The sequence below is a fragment of the Linepithema humile genome, chromosome 1, assembly GCF_040581485.1.
Source record: "Linepithema humile isolate Giens D197 chromosome 1, Lhum_UNIL_v1.0, whole genome shotgun sequence".
Classification (NCBI taxonomy): domain Eukaryota; kingdom Metazoa; phylum Arthropoda; class Insecta; order Hymenoptera; family Formicidae; genus Linepithema; species Linepithema humile.
The window spans coordinates 16540210-16560611 of NC_090128.1; the positions used below are offsets into that span (position 1 = coordinate 16540210).

Genomic DNA, 20402 nt, shown 5'->3' on the forward strand with positions numbered 1-20402 from the left:
CTAAACCCTTCTAATTTTCTTAGATAGACTATGATTTGGTAAACAAGTAAGGCCAAACTTTTTTTTTCCTGGCAGCAAAGACTGGCGAACGCTACTGATTAAACATAGCGCCAGACTAAATATCATTCTGGGCCATACTATAGCCTTTCTAAATTCTTTTAGATAGGCCACGTCTTGGCAAACAAGTGAGGCCCATACTTCTGTCTTGGCGTTAAACTGGCAATTTCTACCAGGGTACTTTTTTATTTTATTATTTATTAATTAGAGAAATCTTTTGATTGTTTATTAGATTATTAAAATACATTGTCATAATTTTAAAAATTGTCAATTATAGTTGTGAAAAAGAAGTTATGTGCAAATCATAATAAAGATAATGATCAAGTTAAAGTACTTAATAATAACTATCAAAAACACAAAAGTAAGATGAAGATAAAAGATGTGACAAAAATAGAAGAAATTAAAGTAAATTCAGACACTAATAAGCAAAATTATAGTAGGAGGATCAATAACCTGCAAGATAGATCACGTATGTATTAATTATATACAATCATTATTTTTGAAATATTTTTTTAATGCTTTTGATCTGTTATTTTGTGTATGTAATATTATTTGTACAACTAGTGAAAGGGTCTGGCAATTGTAAAGATTATAAGTATGAAATAACAGAAATAAAATTGAAAGATAAAAATAAAATCTATTTAGATATCATTTTACAAAGTGATAAGAACAAACATAATAATGAAATCATAAAATCATAAAATGTCTATATAAGTATTGTTTATATAAGTACATGATATTATTTATTAATGTAATAACAAATGGAATTGAAGATAGTAAAATGAAAGATGTAAATGAGTAAACTACGTATATGTTTTATAAATCGAACAAATAAACAAAATATAAATAAATTTAGTTATAGAAAATGTTTTTTTATAAAAATTTAAATAATTTTAAAATATCTTATATAGTATTTATTTGCTGATTTTTTCTTAATCTATTATTTTGAATTAAATTATTAAATTATTATTATATTAAATATTTTATTTCAATATTTTTGTCTATTTTATACAGCTTATCCAGTTTTACTTGCTGCGTTTAATCGCGCATTTTATAAAAAATTATCAAATAATACAAATTTTAATAAAGAAGTAACATGTAATGACAAAAAAAATAAATCTGAAATTATACAAGAACCGGAAATCTGCAGGTAAATATATCCTTGAAATTTTTTAAATGTTGCATATAATAATAAAGTAATTATTCTTTACAGTTCAACAAAATTCAAATAATTTACTTATTATAATTTAGTTATTGCAGATATAATAATAAATTATAATTTTCTTTATAAAATTATAGAATTATATGAACAATCATCTGTCAAAATGTCATCTATTACTGGCACAAGAACATTTGTAAGCAAGTATATAAAATGCATACGATAGCATAATAAATATATATTAATCCTTTCGTATGTTATCTGTGCATGAAATTAAAACGATATTTATAGAATATTTATATATACACATATAAACATAGTATAAATAAAACAATGTTATTTAATTACAATTTTTTAATTATTAAATTTTATCTATTTCTAAACAAGATTTTATTTAATATATAGAAGAAAGTTATTTTTAATATATTTATATAAAATTAACTTTTATAAAAATTTTTAAAATTATTTTTCTTGCAAACATAGAATTATCTTTTTATTAAATTGTTCTCTTTACTAATGTAAAAAAATTATTTTGTATTATTTTACGTTACAATTTATATACAGGGTGTCTGGCAATAATCGCCCCACCGGTCATATACAGGTAGAGGAGGTCAAATCGAGTAGAAAAGTCCTTTACCATTTTTTAATTTTCATAATAAGTACTGAGTAATTAACGAAAAAAGATCGGCGAATCCGCGCGAGTAAAGCGCGCGCGGTGAGAAGGACATCCCACTGCTATGCGATCACTAGGCGCGCGATGAAGCGTTGGGAGGAGCGCTCTACAAATGACAATGGCAACATACGAGCGGCGCGTAACGCTAGATCCTTGTGTCCTAGTGATCGCGTAGCAGTGGGACGTCCTTCTCACCGCGCGCGCTTTACTCGCACGGATTCGCCGATCTTTTTTCGTTAATTACTCAGTACTTATTATGAAAATTAAAAAATGGTAAAGGACTTTTCTACTCGATTTGACCTCCTCTACCTGTATATGACCGGTGGGGCGATTATTGCCAGACACCCTGTATAAATGCATCAATAATTAAAAACTGTAGCTAGCCTTGTTTCATTTTATTTCGCATTTGTTGATTTCTTTGTTCTCAAAATATATGCTTTATAAATTATTATATTACTGAAAATATTATATATTTTTTATTAGAGGTAAAAGAGGCTTGCATGCAAAGCATGTTTTTTTGCTTGTTAAGCACTTATAGATTGGCTGATTTTATTTTGATCTTTTTTATGATTAATTTGTATTAAAATATATTATGAATTTTATATATATATATATATAAGAAAGTATATAAATTATTTTATATTTGATTTCAGGAATGAATCTCTAAGTGACCCGCTAAATTCAGTTACATTTGATGAAGAGTCAATTTTAAAACAAATCGAAAATAATAACAATAATAAGGAATTAGAAAGCAATTCATTAAATTACATTAATATAAGCAATACATCTTTGGTAACAAATGAGTCGATATCTTTTAATAATACATATACGGTAGAAGATTTTCCTGAAATAGAAGATGTCGAAAGTTAGTTAATAATTATTTAAGTTTTATTAATAATATTTTGCTTATGTATATTAATAATATTAAAGTATGTAAGTTCTATTAAAGTTATTAAATCTATTAAAATTCTATTAAATAATTGTTTATACGGATTTAATTTACATTATGTATAATATCAACATTGTATATGATATGTTAACATAAGAGCTAACATATTTAATTATTTATATAATAAAATTTTATTTTTAGGATTAGAAAATACATTAGTAACACAAGCAGAAGATGAACTAGAGAAAAAACAAAGTATCGAAGATATTGAAAATGTCGAAGATGATAATAATTTTGATAAAGATTATGCACCATCGGAAAATTCAATTACCGATACAGATTATGAAAGCAATAACGAAATTGAAAACGAAAATATATCTAATAATCTAAACATATCGACTAATTTCAATTTATCATCAACGGCAAACGCAACGGGCACGTCAGGATGTGATGACGATCAGCTTACAGTTGATAATTCTTGTAGCGGCATAAAGAAATATTATTGTTTTTATTGTAAATTACCAAAAGCAAAAATTGCAAGACATTTAGAAAGTGTACATCGGAATGAAGAAGATGTCAAAAAATTCAGTGAATTACCGAAAGGATGTCTTGAACGTAAAAGAATAATTGAAACAATACGTCGGAAAGGAGAATTTGAATTTAATACGGACAAAATATTAAATGATGGAAAATTACATGTTGTTAGACGACCGAATGCTAGATTTACAAAGAAAGCAACTGAATATGGAGTGTGCATCAAATGTCACGGATTTTTTTCCAAAAATACTCTACGAAATCATATTCGCAAATGTGTAAAACTAAACCATTCTAAAAATCGAACAATAACAGTTCTCGGCCGGGCAATTCTCGGAAGAATTAACGAAGTAGCTTCTCAAACTCTAAAAAAAGTAGTTTTTCCAGTATTAAGAGAAGATTCTATAAGATATGACGTCTTATAAGATATGACGAATTGATTATTTGATATGGTAACAAACTTTGTATGAAATATAAGCCACAACATCAACACGATATGGTGCGGAATCGATTACGGACACTTGGACGATTTCTAAAGGCATTAAAAGAAATAAATAATGAAGTTACGGATTTTGCCTCATTGTATCAACCAAAATATTACGATGATTGTATCAAAGCTGTATATAAAGTAGCTCGATATGACCCAGAAATTCAGAAGTTTGGTGCCGCTTCTACAGCATTTCAACTAGGTACATTATTAAAAGAAGTTGGTGAGTTATGGCGGTCACAATGTATTAAAAATCACGATCCTGTTAACAAAGTTCTAGTTGAAGATTTTCTTTCACTTCGTAAAGAAGATTTTGGTCATTCAGTTAATAAAACAGTAATGGAAACGAGAGCACATATCACGCGACAAAAAGTAGAAATAGCTCCAAGTATGAGTGATATAAAAAAGCTTAACAATTATGTGAACAATAAGAGACGTGAAACATACAAACTTTTAAAACAAGAATTTTCTTACAATACATGGCTAGTTCTCGGTGAAAGTACATTAATTTCTTTGCAAATATATAATAGAAAACGTGCAGGTGAAATGCAAAGAATATTATTGGAAGATTTTTATACTTATGAAGGTTTAAATGAACAAAACGATTTGGATCTTTTTAAATCTCTTTCAAATTCAGCAAAAGAAATTGCACGCAAATATGTACGATTTCAAATTAGAGGAAAGCTGGGACGCCCTGTTCCTGTTTTGTTACATTCTGATCTTCTAAATTGTATAAAATTATTTATAGAATACCGAGGTCAAGCTAATGTACACTCAAAAAATCCGTATGTTTTTGGTATACCAGGTTTTCATAAGCAGAGATTTAAATATCTAAGAGCGTGTGATCATATGCGAAAATTTGCTTATGAGTGTGAAGCTGATCACCCTGAAAGATTGCGGGGTACTCTTCTTAGAAAACATATTGCAACTAATTGTCATAAATTAAAATTAACAGAACAAGAAGTGTCCGAATTAGCAAATTTTATGGGACATAAAGAAAATATACATAAACAATATTATCGGTTACCTCAAAAAGAGGCTGATATTCTCAACATCAGTAAATATCTGGAAGCTGCACTAGGTACAAATGATAACTCTGAAGATGATAGTACTGACGAAAGTGATAACAATGACGAAGATAATAATGATATTACCAGATTGAATAGCAATAGTGATAACGATACTATCAAATTGAATAACATTACTACTGATGATGATCTCACTAATCTTAATGATAACATACAAGGTATAAAACAACAATTATTATTATTTTGATTTGTAGTTTTTAAAAATCTTGCTATTTAAAAAAAATTATTTTTACGCAAACATAATTAAGATATGCTATATTATTTATAGAATTTTATTATCTTATTATCTATTTACAGATAACAATTTTCTTGTGAAAAAAAGAAAAATCATGGAAGATCCAAAGAAATTATACAACAGTAAGTTTAGTATATTTGTATATATATAATCAGATACATCAGATTATATATATTTATATATATATATATCAGCAGATTTGATTTACAACTTATTTGAATTTGAATATTTTTTTTTATTGTATACACATATTTAATAAGCTAAAAGTTTTGCATTAATATAAAATATTTATTTAAATTAATTATATAATTCTATATTTATTTTAAAAATTGTAACTTTTTAATTACAGAAAATAAAGTACAACCAAAATGCAACCGCATACGTTGGAATGATAAAGAAAAAAATATAGTGATGGAAAAATTTAGCACATATTTGAATACCCATAAATGTCCTACAAATCAAGAAATTGCAACTCTGATAGCAAGTAATTCTTGTTTACAAACGCGAACAGTAAATCAAGTAAAAACTTGGTTTAACAATCAACAAAAAATTTTACGTAATAAATTTTAAATTTTACGCTTTATATTTTTGTTATTATGAGAAATATTTGAAAAATGTTTAATAAGATGTTGCTTAAATATTATAGTTTGATATAGTTGTTGAAATTACTTAAAATGAGAAATATTCTGTTATCTCTTTCTTTAATTTGCATAATTAAATTTTTACTTTTATTTTAAAAAATTAATGTTTTTTTTTGTTTTAATGAGTAATTTACAAGTATTCACTCTTATCTAGTGTTACGTTTGTAATAATTATAAACATGTTTTATAGGCTTTTGTTAAGTACAAAACATATCTATTATAAAAATATAACGATATTTTATTGTAATGTATATGTTTAATAATTAATAAAAAAACTGTATGCTTTAATCTGTATGTTATGTATTTGTATGTCAAATAAAAACTGTATGCTTTAATCTGTATGTTTAATGTAAAAATAAATAAAAATAGTAATCATAATATATATAGTTGCTCACATTCTGATAATAATTTCTCTTGCATTTTGATTCAGAATAAATTAATAGTATCTTTTTTTTTGTTCAAACAATTAATTTCGATAGCACTTGTACGTATATAACATGCCTCTTATCCTTTTTTAAAACTTAGGATTATAAAGTACCCCAAAGTAATCAATATACATGTAAAGTCTCCGAAGTAATCATTTTATACTTTTTGGTGCATATATTCGTTATTAACTATCATATATTGAGGAAATTAGAAATACGCGAATCAGTAGTTAACTATGCATCGTATCCAATTGTTATATTAATGAGCAAAAAAATGTCCTCGAAGTAATCAACTTGCGTATATATATATATATATATATATATATATATATATATATATATATATATATATAAAGCTTATTTATCTAATTAATCAATACATTTACATCTTACCAGGTATATTTCGTATTCTCATTATGTTATGGAGTATTACGCAGACATAGAAAATTTGTGCAGCAAAAGTTGGATGGTAATGCAATACACGATCTGGATGTAGGCACCGCCATACACCTTTTAATAATCCATTGGTTCTTTCAATACAATTCCTAATTTGTTGATGTGTTCTTGTGTATAATCCTTCTGGAGTGTTTGGTTCTGCACTTCTTATTGGTGTTAACAGATAGGGCAACAATGGATATCCGGAATCCCCAACAAGATACGTTGCTTCATCACCTTCTATGAAATTATTATGTAAAAAGGTTTTTATGTTACTCATGGTCCAAATTGCTGCATCATGAACGCTGCCAGGATATCGAGCATCTGCAGCCAATATTTTTTCGTTTACATCACAAATCTGAAATAATCAATTTTTTTAACATATTTAAAAAAAAATTATACAACTGTTTGGTTTTTCTTTAAAAAAAAAGACATATGGCTGTAATTTTATAATAGAAAATCATATTAACTTTTTTAAAAAAGCATTTTCAAGTTTTAAATTAAAAAAAGATAATTAAATCTGCACAATATGTTTGGAAATAAAGGTTTAGAACTTTAAAAATATTTATAAAGAATAAGGCTCACAATTTTTAAAAACCAATTACAAAGTGGAAGAGCATCGAGAGCCGACGCTAGATATTCGTGGGATCCGAGTAGTTTAGTGGTAAGAACAGTCGCTCGGAAAAGTGAAAGACCCGGGTTCAAGTCCCGGCTTGGCCATTCGCGCCCTGATTATTTTTCTCTCATCTTTCCTTCTTCCTTTCAATATTTCCTATTGTACAAATTTGATTCTCCGAATATGGAGATCATTGTACTTTATTTCGTACACGATATGTATCTCGATTTGAGATCAGTGTACAAAACTCTAATATGTCTATACAGACAAAAATATTTTCTTTGAGAGATTTAAATATTAATTCGCACGAATATCTAGCGTCTTGATGCTCTTCCACTTTGTGATTGGTTTTTAAAAATATTTTTTTTAGAAAGTTATACAATTTTTTATTACAAAATTACTATCGTTTGAAAATTATTCAACAAAAATCAAATAGTTCCTTAAAATATTTTTTCAGTATATATATGAAAAAAGCAAAATAACTAACCAACTGACAATTTAAGCTGTAGAAGTTCTTTCGATTAAGAAAAACGTTGGGTGGATATCCAAGCTGCCTGAAACTTGGTGGCACTATTTTCACATGTGTGCAATCAATGCAACCTATAATTCCCGGTATGCCATGTTTTGCAAAAAATCCCTGTTTTATCATAATTATTTCCTCCAAAGTTTGAGGAAATCTTATATACCTGTTACCTAAATGATTTACCATCATGTTTATTATTTCATGAAGATGCCTGCTAATAGTTGATTGAGAACAGGCAACAGATTTATCTTGAGCAACAGGCTTTTGATAACTTCCATGAGCTAAAAATGTTATTGTTGAAAAAAATCGAAGGACTGATAGAATGCTTGTATTTCTTCGACCTTGATTAAGAAATGGTAGAAGTTCATTAAATAGATCTTGAGCAGTCTGTACATCCAACCGGTATAATTTTTTAAATAATTCTTCTGGAGTTTCAAATGGATTACTTGCATCTCTCAAGTTTCTATTCAATCTCCTTAATTCTTGTCTAGAATAAATTATATACACATAAAATACACACACGTGTGAGCAATAACATACTATATATCTATATCGGAATGTAAATATATATATTATATATTCATATTTAATTTTAACACATATTTATTATATTTAATAAATACATATTGAAACGCTCACCGATTTTGTAATTCGTGTAATATTGCCTCAATTAATACTCGATTCACGTTCATCCTTTTATTATAATTGTAAAAAATAATTTTTTTTATTTGTGTATGCGTGTGTGATATGTAATTTACACATATCTGCGAGAAAAGTAACACAAGTAAAAAAAATGGTTCTTTAATTGTTGAAAAGAGAAAAAAAGTAATTGCACATTAATAATAACGTTTCTCATTAATAAAGTTATGAATTGGTTTTTATCTCAAATTCTGTTGCAAATTGTAAATTATCTTAAACAAGTTTGATTTTACAAAAAATAATTTCATATGTCTATAGTTAAACAATAATTTCAAAATTAATTACTTACAGCAGTATTAAATACAGCGGACTTACGTTATTTGAAATCAACTCCTTTTTTTTTATCGAAAACCGATGTATTATTAATTCGCATAAACAAAATTTCGACTTGTCATGCGGGTGTATCATAGTAGTGGCAGGATCTCAATATTATAGGTTAAAATGTATCTTATAACGACATCATTTCATTTAACAACACCTCTTTGGTTGTTGTTAAGTTTACGATAATTTCGTCGCCATTTTATCATTAATTAACAACAGTTATTATTTACAGAATAAGAAAAGTCATTCGTTAATGACAATCGTTACATAACAACATCGTTAAGGCTTACAGAATAGGGGTCTTAGTCGGAATCAGTACGTCATCTATGTACACTAATATTTTGTCTGCACGGATCAACGGATTTAAAATCTGTATAATGCATTTCTGAAATACGGCTGGCGCTTCTGAGTACCCGAAAGGCAAACGCGTGTATTCATATTATCCGTCTGGTGTAGCGAACGAAAAGTTACGGGTTGAATCCGCGTGTACTTTAATCTGATGAAATCCGTTTTTTAAATCTAACAACGTGAACACGGCTTTATCCGACAAATGTGATAAACAATCTTCGATACCGGAAACGGATACTTTTGTTTTTCGACTCTACTATTCAGTGGTCTTAAATCAACGCATAATCTAATTTGACCATTTTTTTTCTCACAGGTATTATCCGCGCGGAATACAGTGAGACGCTCGGACGGATAATTCCCCTTTTTAAGAGATCATCGATGATCTCTCTTATGTGAAGGCGCTCCGCATAAGCAAAGCGTCGCGGCGCAAACGCATAAATGGAAGGAGCACGTAAGTGCACTTTCACTTTGTAATCATCCTCTATCGACTCAATTGTTTTATTTTCTAAGTCTACGATTAAATCAATTAATTTTTCCTTAGATTCTATATCTAAATTATTAACGTTATCTTTAATTATTTGTTGCAGGTTATCTGCCTGATTGTCGTCTATACAGAGCGGCAATTGCTCGAACAAGCTGACTTGGCTTGTCGAGCTTATTTCCGACGCATCGCTGTATCTATAAATTAACGTAAGTTTGTTTGTATCTATAAAGTCGCGACCTAATATAAAATCGCCTGCAAACGACTCGTTCAAAATATATAAAGAAATCTCGTATATTTTGTTTCCTAGGTCTCTCAAAGTCAATTTGGTTGGGACGATCCCTACGACCTTCAACGGTTCCGCACTTAAATTTGTTAAGTCCCTATCTGACGGTAAGATTTTATGATCTTTCGGCTTTATTAATTTAACGAAAACTTCATAATTTATAAACGACATCGGGCTGCCGGTATCTATTAATGCCTCTAAATCGCAACTTTCTCCGCAGACTTTCTCTCGTGACCTTCACTATCGGCTGGGACAGCTCAAGTTTGCCTCCGGCTGGTTCCGCGACAATCGCCACGACGTCGTCGTTAGATGCTCCAAACGAAACAGCTGCCGCTGTATAGGCTGTCGCCGGACGAGTCTGTGCCGTCGGCTTCCCGTCGCCCTTGCTCTTAAGCACGGGGCAATCGAACTGACGGTGACCCTTCGCCTTGCAATAGAAGCAGGTGGTGTTACCTCTGCATTCTTTATGCGAATGGCCCTTTTTCCCGCAATTCCTACAGATATTACTGTTCGATTGTCTAGGTGCGCTTGTAGATAAGCTGGGCTTCCGCTCCACATCTACGCCACCTTCTGCGATACGGCGCATTTTCACTAAGAAATCGTCTATCGAGTCGCCTGCTAACGAGAGAGCTATGGCCCTCAACGAGCTTTGCGTTATTCCACCGATCAGCAGATGAATCGCGTCGTTAACCGGTAAGTTCAAATTGTTTATCAACGCGAGCTTAGCAATCGCATATTGGTCGAATGTCTCTTTGTGGGGGCTCCACTTTCGCGCCTCGACCTTTTGCATCGCCTTGTAAAACGGCACTTTTTTCGCAAACATTTTATTTAATTCGGCTTTCAGACCCTGCCAGGATCCAATCACTTCGCCCGTCTGGATCTCGTACCACTGGCGGGCGAATTTCGTTAATTTGCTGAACGCGGCCAGTAAAGTGATCCCGTCGGTCGCACCGTGTATAACGGCAACTTGGTCGTCTCGACCACACGGAAACGTTCTCGTCCTCACCGCCACTAAACTCCGGAATCTGGGAGGCCAGCCAGCTAACCGCGTTTCCCGTCGGTAATGAATTCCCACTTATCTGCGTATGGCCGTTTATTGCAGAATTAATATTATTATAAATATTAGTCGTCACATTACTTTCGGTCCTGGTTATAGATTCTGGGCTACCTGGGTCTGCCTCTCCCTCGACCTGGACAACCTGGACGTTTCCTGCCCTCGGCGCCAGCTGCTCGGCGCCAGTACTTGCAACATGAACTGCTGCTGTTGTTGCTGAAGCTCCTGCTGCTGCTTCATCATCGTCGTGGAGATGTCCGACATCGCCTGACGGAACATCTCCGACGTCAACGGCTCTTCTCCGACGGTTCGTCTTGAAGACGATGCTGCCGGGACGTGGACTTTGCAAACCGCCTGCTGCTCGTCCAACGTTCTCTTCGACGGCCCAATCCTCTCGAGGTGGATCAAAATTTGCTCGATAAGGAGGTCTCGGTCGTTTATCATCGGTATCTGATACCGCCGAGCCTCCCTTAGAATCGTTTCTAACGAAGCCTGCTCTAGTTCCTCACGATCAAGCATCGATCGAGTTTTTGGCATGATGCTTGCCCGACACGACACGACAACGTCTTTTTAATACTTTTTTCTAATTTCTCAGACTCAAAGAGCCCGTTTTCTACTCCGACACGACACGGCAACGATTTCAGTCTTTCCGACACGATGCGGACTTGAAAAGCCCTTTATCTGTTCCGACACGACACGGCAACGATTTTTTAAGTCTTTCCGGCACAATGCGGACTTAAGGATAATAATCCCACTTCTGAGCTGTAAGATTTTTTCAAGAGTCTAATATTTTAAATAAATTGAATAAAACTGAATGTTCGGCAACCGTTTAATTTTTGAACGATAAGACGGTTACGTCCTATCTCTGACCTTATTTATTATACATGGAATTATTCCGGCAAAAGTTATTGGGTTGTCAGGAACGACAGTCTTTGAACAAAAATGAATCGACACAGCTTCTAGATTGAACACTTTAACATTTAATTTAAAGATATTATACGTAATATTACAAAGTACGACTTCACCCGAAATTCTAAGTCCTTATTCTCGACAAAATTCACGACTGTCTCTCTAATAAATTTTTCCTTGCGACCTACGCTTTCGACTCGACGTTAGAGAGTGATTTTCAATTTACATTTCTTTATCAAGTCACCTCTTTAGAACATTCTCGAAAAAAATGAACAAATACAGTGTTTTCCTTAAAATATAGGGCGGGAGCGCGCCCGCGCAGAATCGATATATGCGAGGCGCTGATCGAGTCTTTGGCTGCCGTCAGCTGGCGCCGTCTATCGATTAATTTCATTGCCATCTTTCAAGATCTTGTAGTCACTACTAGCTGTAAAAGGTTATGTATTGTGCGAAATAAAACGAACTATCGATAGAGTATCGATAGTTATCGATCTTTAAATACAGCGTGTAGCTGAGTTGTTATTTCAAGTCTATCTTACAGATAGTTTTGTAAAGCAGATGATCTAGCACAATCGATCTACTTAGGGAAATTTTGTCAGGAATCCTTGAGAGGGCAAAAGACTAAAGTGCACGTTTTCTCACTATAAAGCTTTATTTAGCAACTCACAACTTAGGTATTTTGTACTGAACGCAAAAGACTCAAGGTCTCCACGCCTGTTTTCTCGGCGAGAGCCTCTTCGCGACTCTTTTTTTACTTCACTCGACGACCGCGCTTAGACCGATCTCGCAACGAACTACCAATCTTAGGCCCGTATTCATAGTCCAAACTTATTTTTAAGATCGCCTTAAGTTCGGTCTTAAGACGCCCTCTAGATTCATAGTTGTGACTTAAGGTAATCTTAAGATCACGCCTTAAGTATTACCTTTGTGAAGACTGTCTTCAAATAAGACAATCTTAAATGACGTAAAAAAGTGAAAATAAGACCGTCTGTGTGAAGTCCAGTCAAATGAGCTCTTAAGGTGATCTTATTTGAAATCGCTAGTGAAAAAAGTGTGGTTACAACGTGGTATTGTGTCCTAAAAGCTAAAGCTAAGCAAGAAAAATGGATATTCAAGCAATAAATATTGAAGAAATTGAAGACATCGAAGATGTTAGAGTGATACGAATTCCGAAACGATATATCCGTGATGCAAATAACCCATTCGAATTTTACGAAGAATCAGAATTTAAAAGACGCTTTAGATTCTCTAAAGAATCGATTTTATATGGAATATTACCTAAAATAGAACAGTATTTGACGAAGATCAATAATCGTGGTTTACCTGTTTCTCCTGCTATACAATTGTTAGTTTGTCTACGGTTTTACGCAAGTTCAAGTTTTCAGGTTAGACGCATGATAATATATATTTTATAGATTATTTTATTTTATATATACATGTATTAGATAATTAAAATAAATGCGTTTTAACGTTACAGATGGTTATTGGAGATACAGTAGCATTATCACAACCAACAATATCTAGAATTGTATTTCGTGTATCTGCTCTACTTGCTAGTTTGATAAAAGAAAGTATAAAAATGCCTACTAGTCAAGAAAGAAAAAATGAAAATTATCAACTATTTCGAATTCTTGGATATGGTAACGGAGCAATTGGTTTACCTGGGATTGATGGTGCAATTGACTGCACACATATACGCTTAACACATACACGATTTTATCGTATTGATGAAGTATATCGAAATAGAAAAGGGTACTTTTCATTAAATGTACAGGTATGTTACTATAATTCATCCCAGCAAATTAAAGTAACATTGGGTGCTTTTTATTTAGCGATCATAAATATAATTCTATCTTTGTTGTTCGCTGTTGTTGAAAAAAAAATTAGAATGATGCTTTTGTCGACTTGTGTCGCTAAATGGAAAGCACCCAGTAATATAACATTTAATGTTTCAATATCCTATTCAAAAATACTAACTGTTATGTAACACACACACACACACACGCGCGTGCGCGCGCGGCATGTTATATTACAGTTATATTGTTGAGTAGGACATTGAAACACTTATATTATCGTTACTTTGTGTTTGCTGGAATAATTGATAATTATACTAATAATTATTTATATAATGCTAACATATATATATATATATATATACAATACACATTTAATTCTTTATTTGCTTCAATATAACAGACCGTAGTTGGACCACGAATGGAATTTTTGGATGTTGTACCAGAATATCCTGGCAGTCAGCATGATAGCAGGATTTTCCAAAATTCAAGAATATATATGCAGTATATGCAGGGAAGATTAAATGGAAAACTAGTTGGTGATTCTGGTTATCCGACTTTACCATTTCTTTTAACACCAATAGGAAATCCTCAGACAGACGAAGAAATAATGTAAGAAATCTTTCTCGTTTAATATCAAATACTCTCAATCGTATATTACTTTATTAGAAATATTTATTGAATAGCGAGTGAAATTTTTTTTGCATTCATACTGAATAATTTTATATAATTCTGCAAGAGAGATATATGTATTTAATCAGATTGGAAATTTATTCAATTCATGTGTCGCATAATTCAAATATTCAAATATCTATTTTGAAATTTTATATGTATTATTTTTGCACACAGGTACAATACTATTCACGGAAGAACGAGACAAATTGTAGAAAGAACATATGGCATATGGAAACGACGATTTCCTTGTCTATCAAGAGGACTTGGCACAAAATTGTTATGCTCTACAACTATCGTAATAGCATGTTCAGTGCTACACAATCTTGCTCTTATATTCCGTGATGAGCTTCCTGAGGATGAAGAAAATGACCCACATGATGAATATGAAGAAGTTCCGGTAGATCCACCACATTGGCAGCCAGGAGAAGGGTTTGCAGCAAGACAAGCTCTCATTGAACGTTTATTTCGATAAATTTAAAAAAACATTAATTATGCTGTATACATTATTAATTTTGATACATATTTATAAATATATTTATATAACCGTATATATCATTATCAATCATGTACAAAAAATAAACCAACTTTTTAAAATTATGATTGTGAAGTATATATTATATAAAATATCAAATAAAATTATAAAACATTTATAACACCTATAATCTATTGTTGAATTTAAATTATGTATAATTTAATATTAATTCTACATAATCTATATAATCTAATTCTAAAAAAATAAAAAGGTTAATAAAAATTTTGTATATATTTATATATATATTTATTTTAACATATATAATAACATATATAGATACACAAATAATTATTTAAACAAAGTAACTTTTTTTATAAGTATAGTTTTATAAGTTAAGTTTTTAATATATGAGTTTTTTATTTTGAGTCAAGTGGATTATAAATACGATCTTTTTCTTTTTTTAGTTGAAGTTCTGCTAATTCAGCTTTTGCTGAATTAGCTCTTATTTCTAATGTATTGTTTTCTTTTAAATGAGTTTCTCTTATAGCAGCCATCCTTTCTTCATGCCTTAATTTGACCTCTGCTAACTGTTGTTCCTGCTCTATTATAAATTTTATTCTTTGAATTTTAACTTCTTCTTCCGTTTCTCTTTCTGTGAATTTGCGTTTTTTCGCAGCTTTGCTAGTGTCGGTAGGCTTGTTAGTGTTGGTTATAAAGTTGGTTATAAAATTTTCTGTAAAAAAAATATAATATATTTAAAGGTGTTAAAAAAATCATTTTATATATACGTACATTTTATATACCCATTACACATGCACATGAACGTACGCATAAACACACACACACACACACACACACACACACACACACACACACACACACACACACACACAATGCGTTATTCATTAAAGATAAGTAAAATACAAAAATACTACAATATGAAAAAAAAAATAAATACAAAAACAATACAATATGTTATTCATTAAAGATAAATGTAAAAATATACATTTGAATAGTACATACCTTTGGCAACTGATGTTATAGTTTCACATAATATTGTTTCATTTTCTTTATTATTTTCTGCAAACGTTTCTACAAATTCAATGTCTACATCCTCGCTGCTATTTTGCACCATTTGTCTTTGATCTAGAATTCAAGAACAAATAAAACAAAGCTATAAGTGAAACAATAGCTGTTTTAAGAACTTAATAAAACTTCATATTTTAATGAAAACAAAAACATAGTCAATTGTTAAACATTTTTCAGTTAAAACACAATGCCCATATTTTTTAAATATATCTCAGTAAACATGAACTGACAATAACATAACATTATTAATATTATAATTTTTTACTCAACAATGTAACAATTGCAATGTAACATGCAATTGCATTGTATGCAACAGTTATATTGTGGGAAATTATAATATTGACTATTACGTTACTGTTAATTTGATGCTTACTTGATTTACTTCTTTGCGCACATGCTTTTTAACTATTATTATCCTTCGCATTCCAATTTGATAATTACTATTGATAAATGAATACTTACCTTCTATTTCATTGTCATTCATATTTGATGAAAATAATACAGGGGCTGTAGCCATTAAAGTAGGTGCTATTAGAGCAACATCTGGATCTATTTCCGTAGAAGGTTTTTCCGGTCCTCCACCTGTAGCAAATCTAGCTTGCCTTTCTTTCGTTATTATATCTCTTTGGTTTTGTTTAAGATTAGTCCACAACTTCTTTAATTGCTGTATGCTTCTCTATAATGTTAAAAGAATATTAGTACAAAATGATATGTATGCTGATATGCAAACACATAACCTAACATAACTTATATTCCATAATAAATAAAAATTCTCTCTTACTTCTTGGATAATTAATGAGGAATTATTAAATTCTTGGCAGATACAATCCCACGCAGCTTCTTTTTCGCGTAGTGTATTAATATTACTTTTTTTACATTCGATAACTTGTTTATATTTGTTTAAAATTTGTAAGAAAAGACTTTTTTCCGCTGGCGTATAATGCTTACTTTTGCTTTTATTTTCCTTTTCTATTTTTTCCATTTTTTATCTTTTTTATAAGATTCTTTTTGCACTTATAAGATAAAAAAAAGTAAAAATGTTTATGCACATACTACGAAATCAGACTAACCTGTAATTTCAAAGCAACGAGCAGAATAGCCTTCTGTCATTGGTTGTTTCAACGGAATTATTCCGAAAATTTCCGAACGCAAACGAGCATTGTCTTAAGCACGGTCTTTATAAAGATAGTCTTATACGACACAAGACGATCCTAAGGATTAGCTTCTTCTTAAGAATTATCTTATACATAGATTATGAATTTATAATGTCTTAAGACGATCTTAATTGAATAAGATGATCTTCATGAAGATGATCTTAAGCATTGCCTTGAGAACGGACTATGAATACGGGCCTTAGTATGGCGCTCGCGCATATAAATAATTCACTAGCTTTGTGACTAGAAAAAGAAATGACACCTTACAGTTTGTTAAAGACTAAGATCTATAGAGAGAAAGTTACCTCAGGCAAACCGGTTGTGGGCGAGGAACGATTAAGTAAGGGGGGGAGCTAGAAACAGCTTGATGGCGAGGGTCGATGAAGGAAGGGGAGAGCATGATCTCATCGACAAACAGTAGCTGTCTGAGATAGCTTCTGTTTGCCGATTAGATCATCATTGCCCCTCTTGCCGCTCGTCCCTCTCAGCATTTGCCCCTCTTGCCGCTCGTCCCTCTTTGCGCATGAGGCAGTGATGCGATATTTCCCACAGCGGTCCCGGCTCCGCTGCCTCACACAACCTTACAGAAGCGCTACGTCACGTATCCGTGTGAGCTCGGCCGTTCAACCAATGGAAGAGAGCGAACGCTCCCTTCCACCGAGCCGACACAACAGACGATAAATGCATGCTACTTGCATGTTAAAAGCAAGCGTTTCTGATTCAGAAAAGAAATTCTGAGGCGAGTGGCTGGAATATTAGAGATCACCTGTTCGAAACCTGCTTCGTGCAACTTTTTTTTCTTTTTTCCACATTTGTTTCTAACATAGTAAATTATTAGATAATATTTTTTTGCCCAAAAAAATAATATTTTCTATTTATTATTAATATTCGCATATATTAAATTAACAATTTTAGAAATAATACAGATCTGCTATTGTTAATAGAAAAATGAAGTTATTTTACAATGTTGCAACAAAGTGCTAATTTAACATATGCGAATATTTTTAATAAAGATAAAATAATTTTTTTTAGCTAAAAACATTATCTAATAATTTACTTAAAATAAATATCAAAAAAGGAAAAAAAGTTACAAAATCACAGTTTTCAAACACGAGATTTTTAATATTCTTGCCATTCGCCTTACTCGTTTAGCCATGCTTGTTATTTTACATTTATCAACATAAAAGATTACACGCCTGCAAAGCTTTTAATTATTTATTTTAAACTACTGCATATTAGCAAGAGTTACTGCAGTAACTACATATACATGTACTGTGGAGATTAGTGGAGGAACACAGTAGCATATTAAAACTGCAGTCAAATAGATGTAGATTGGTAATTTTATTAATACTATTAATAAGTAGTGGTCTTCCGCACCACCTTTGAGGTTCCACTTATGGCGCGTTCGATTTTTTTTAAGTGGATCGTCGCCTGGAGCCCTATTGTACCACTTTTTTTACACCTGTTATTTACAGGTTAAAATAATTTACAGTAGTTGACACTGTATTTTTGTATCTATATACTTACTGTACTTTGTATACTCACTGTACTTGTACTTTTGCGCGTTGCGCGTATATTGGCGAGTTGGGAAAATTACTTACTTTATAATTTTTTATAAATACAAAATATATTTTGTATTTATTATGCCTGCAATGCTATCAAGAGTAATGAGAAATACAAGGTGTCCCATTTTAAACAATCCACTCAAATATCTTAGAAACACCGACTTAAATAATAAAATTTTTTAAATAAAAGTTGTAGGATTTGGAGAGGGAAAAAATATAGGAATATTTGTTTGACCTTGGATGGAAGCGCTTCTGAGATTTGAAGGTCATTTTTATTTTTTTAAATGGAACCACTTTAATTTTTTTATATAAATCGATTTCTCATAATATTTGTCGTAAAAAGTTATAAAACTAGGATGGCCAAAAATTGAATGGTTTACAAGATATTTTATACTTTAATTTGACATAATTTTACATAAACTATAAAATATCTCGTTAAATATTCATTTTTCAATTATCTTACTTCAACATTTTTATGCACAAAATAATGAGAGGAATCAATTGGTGTAAAAAAATACATAGTTGACTTTAAGAAAAAAGTATATATATTTAAGAAGAAAGTATATTATATCATATCTGCTAAATATAGCTTAAATATAGCTCTGCTAGATTTTTTCTTAAAGACAACTATGTGTTTTTTTTTATACCAATTGATTCCTCTCATTATTTTGTGCATAAAAGTGTTGAAGTAAGATAATTGAAAAATGAATATTTAACGAGATATTTTATAGTTTATGTAAAATTATGTCAAATTAAAGTATAAAATATCTTGTAAACCATTCAATTTTTGGCCATCCTAGTTTTATAACTTTTTACGACAAATATTATGAGAAATCGATTTATATAAAAAAATTAAAGTGGTTCTATTTAAAAAAATAAAAATGACCTTCAAATCTCAGAAGCGCTTCCATCCAAGGTCAAACAAATATCCCTATATTTTTTTCCTCTCCAAATCCTACAACTTTTATTTAAAAAATTTTATTATTTAACTCGGTGTTTCTGAGAAAATTTGAGTGGATTGTTTAAAATGGGACACCTTGTATTTCTCATTACTCTTGATAGCATTGCAGGCATAATAAATACAAAATATATTTTGTATTTATAAAAAATTATAAAGTAAGTAATTTTCCCAACTCGCCAATATACGCGCAACGCGCAAAAGTACAAGTACAGTGAGTATACAAAGTACAGTAAGTATATAGATACAAAAATACAGTGTCAACTACTGTAAATTTTTTTAACCTGTAAATAACAGGTGTAAAAAAAGTGGTACAATAGGGCTCCAGGCGACGATCCACTTAAAAAAAAATCGAACGCGCCATAAGTGGAACCTCAAAGGTGGTGCGGAAGACCACTACTTATTAATAGTATTAATAAAATTACCAATCTACATCTATTTGACTGCAGTTTTAATATGCTACTGTGTTCCTCCACTAATCTCCACAGTACATGTATATGTAGTTACTGCAGTAACTCTTACTAATATGCAGTAGTTTAAAATAAATAATTAAAAGCTTTGCAGGCGTGTAATCTTTTATGTTGATAAATGTAAAATAACAAGCATGGCTAAACGAGTAAGGCGAATGGCAAGAATATTAAAAATCTCGTGTTTGAAAACTGTGATTTTGTAACTTTTTTTCCTTTTTTGATATTTATTTTAAGTAAATTATTAGATAATGTTTTTGGCTAAAAAAAATTATTTTATCTTTATTAAAAATATTCGCATATGTTAAATTAGCACTTTGTTGCAACATTGTAAAATAACTTCATTTTTCTATTAACAATAGCAGATCT

The 20402-nt window shown here is 30.9% G+C and overlaps 2 protein-coding genes and 1 pseudogene across 2 annotated transcripts; 2 read left to right on the forward strand and 1 right to left on the reverse strand.

The window, feature by feature from the left end:
* The first annotated feature begins 1382 nt into the window (after nt 1-1382).
* LOC136997139 (uncharacterized) lies at nt 1383-9981 on the forward strand (annotated as a pseudogene).
* A 2075-nt stretch (nt 9982-12056) lies between these two features.
* Nucleotides 12057-14940, forward strand: LOC137000566 (putative nuclease HARBI1). Its single transcript, XM_067357593.1, has 4 exons — nt 12057-13245; nt 13338-13634; nt 14057-14265; nt 14503-14940. The coding sequence occupies exons 1-4, from the start codon at nt 12964-12966 to the stop codon at nt 14798-14800; spliced, it is 1086 nt and encodes a 361-aa protein (XP_067213694.1). The 5' UTR covers nt 12057-12963; the 3' UTR covers nt 14801-14940.
* An 8-nt stretch (nt 14941-14948) lies between these two features.
* On the reverse strand, nt 14949-18424 carry LOC105673392 (myb/SANT-like DNA-binding domain-containing protein 3). Its single transcript, XM_067357581.1, has 4 exons — nt 16671-18424; nt 16352-16565; nt 15824-15946; nt 14949-15533 (listed from the first exon to the last, which is right to left on the reverse strand). The coding sequence occupies exons 1-4, from the start codon at nt 16869-16871 to the stop codon at nt 15217-15219; spliced, it is 855 nt and encodes a 284-aa protein (XP_067213682.1). The 5' UTR covers nt 16872-18424; the 3' UTR covers nt 14949-15216.
* Nucleotides 18425-20402: the final 1978 nt, after the last annotated feature.

Bases quoted from the DNA above. Each gene is read 5' to 3' on its own strand.
- LOC137000566 (XM_067357593.1), top strand. From the start codon at position 12,964: ATGGATATTCAAGCAATAAATATTGAAGAAATTGAAGACATCGAAGAT. The intron at 13,635-14,056 runs GTATGTTACTAT...TCAATATAACAG, and splicing joins ACTTTTCATTAAATGTACAG to ACCGTAGTTGGACCACGAAT. The intron at 14,266-14,502 runs GTAAGAAATCTT...TTTTGCACACAG, and splicing joins CAGACAGACGAAGAAATAAT to GTACAATACTATTCACGGAA.
- LOC105673392 (XM_067357581.1), bottom strand. From the start codon at position 16,871: ATGGAAAAAATAGAAAAGGAAAATAAAAGCAAAAGTAAGCATTATACG. The intron at 16,566-16,670 runs GTAAGAGAGAAT...TTAACATTATAG, and splicing joins CCTCATTAATTATCCAAGAA to AGAAGCATACAGCAATTAAA. The intron at 15,534-15,823 runs GTATGTACTATT...TTTTTTTTACAG, and splicing joins TATAACATCAGTTGCCAAAG to AAAATTTTATAACCAACTTT.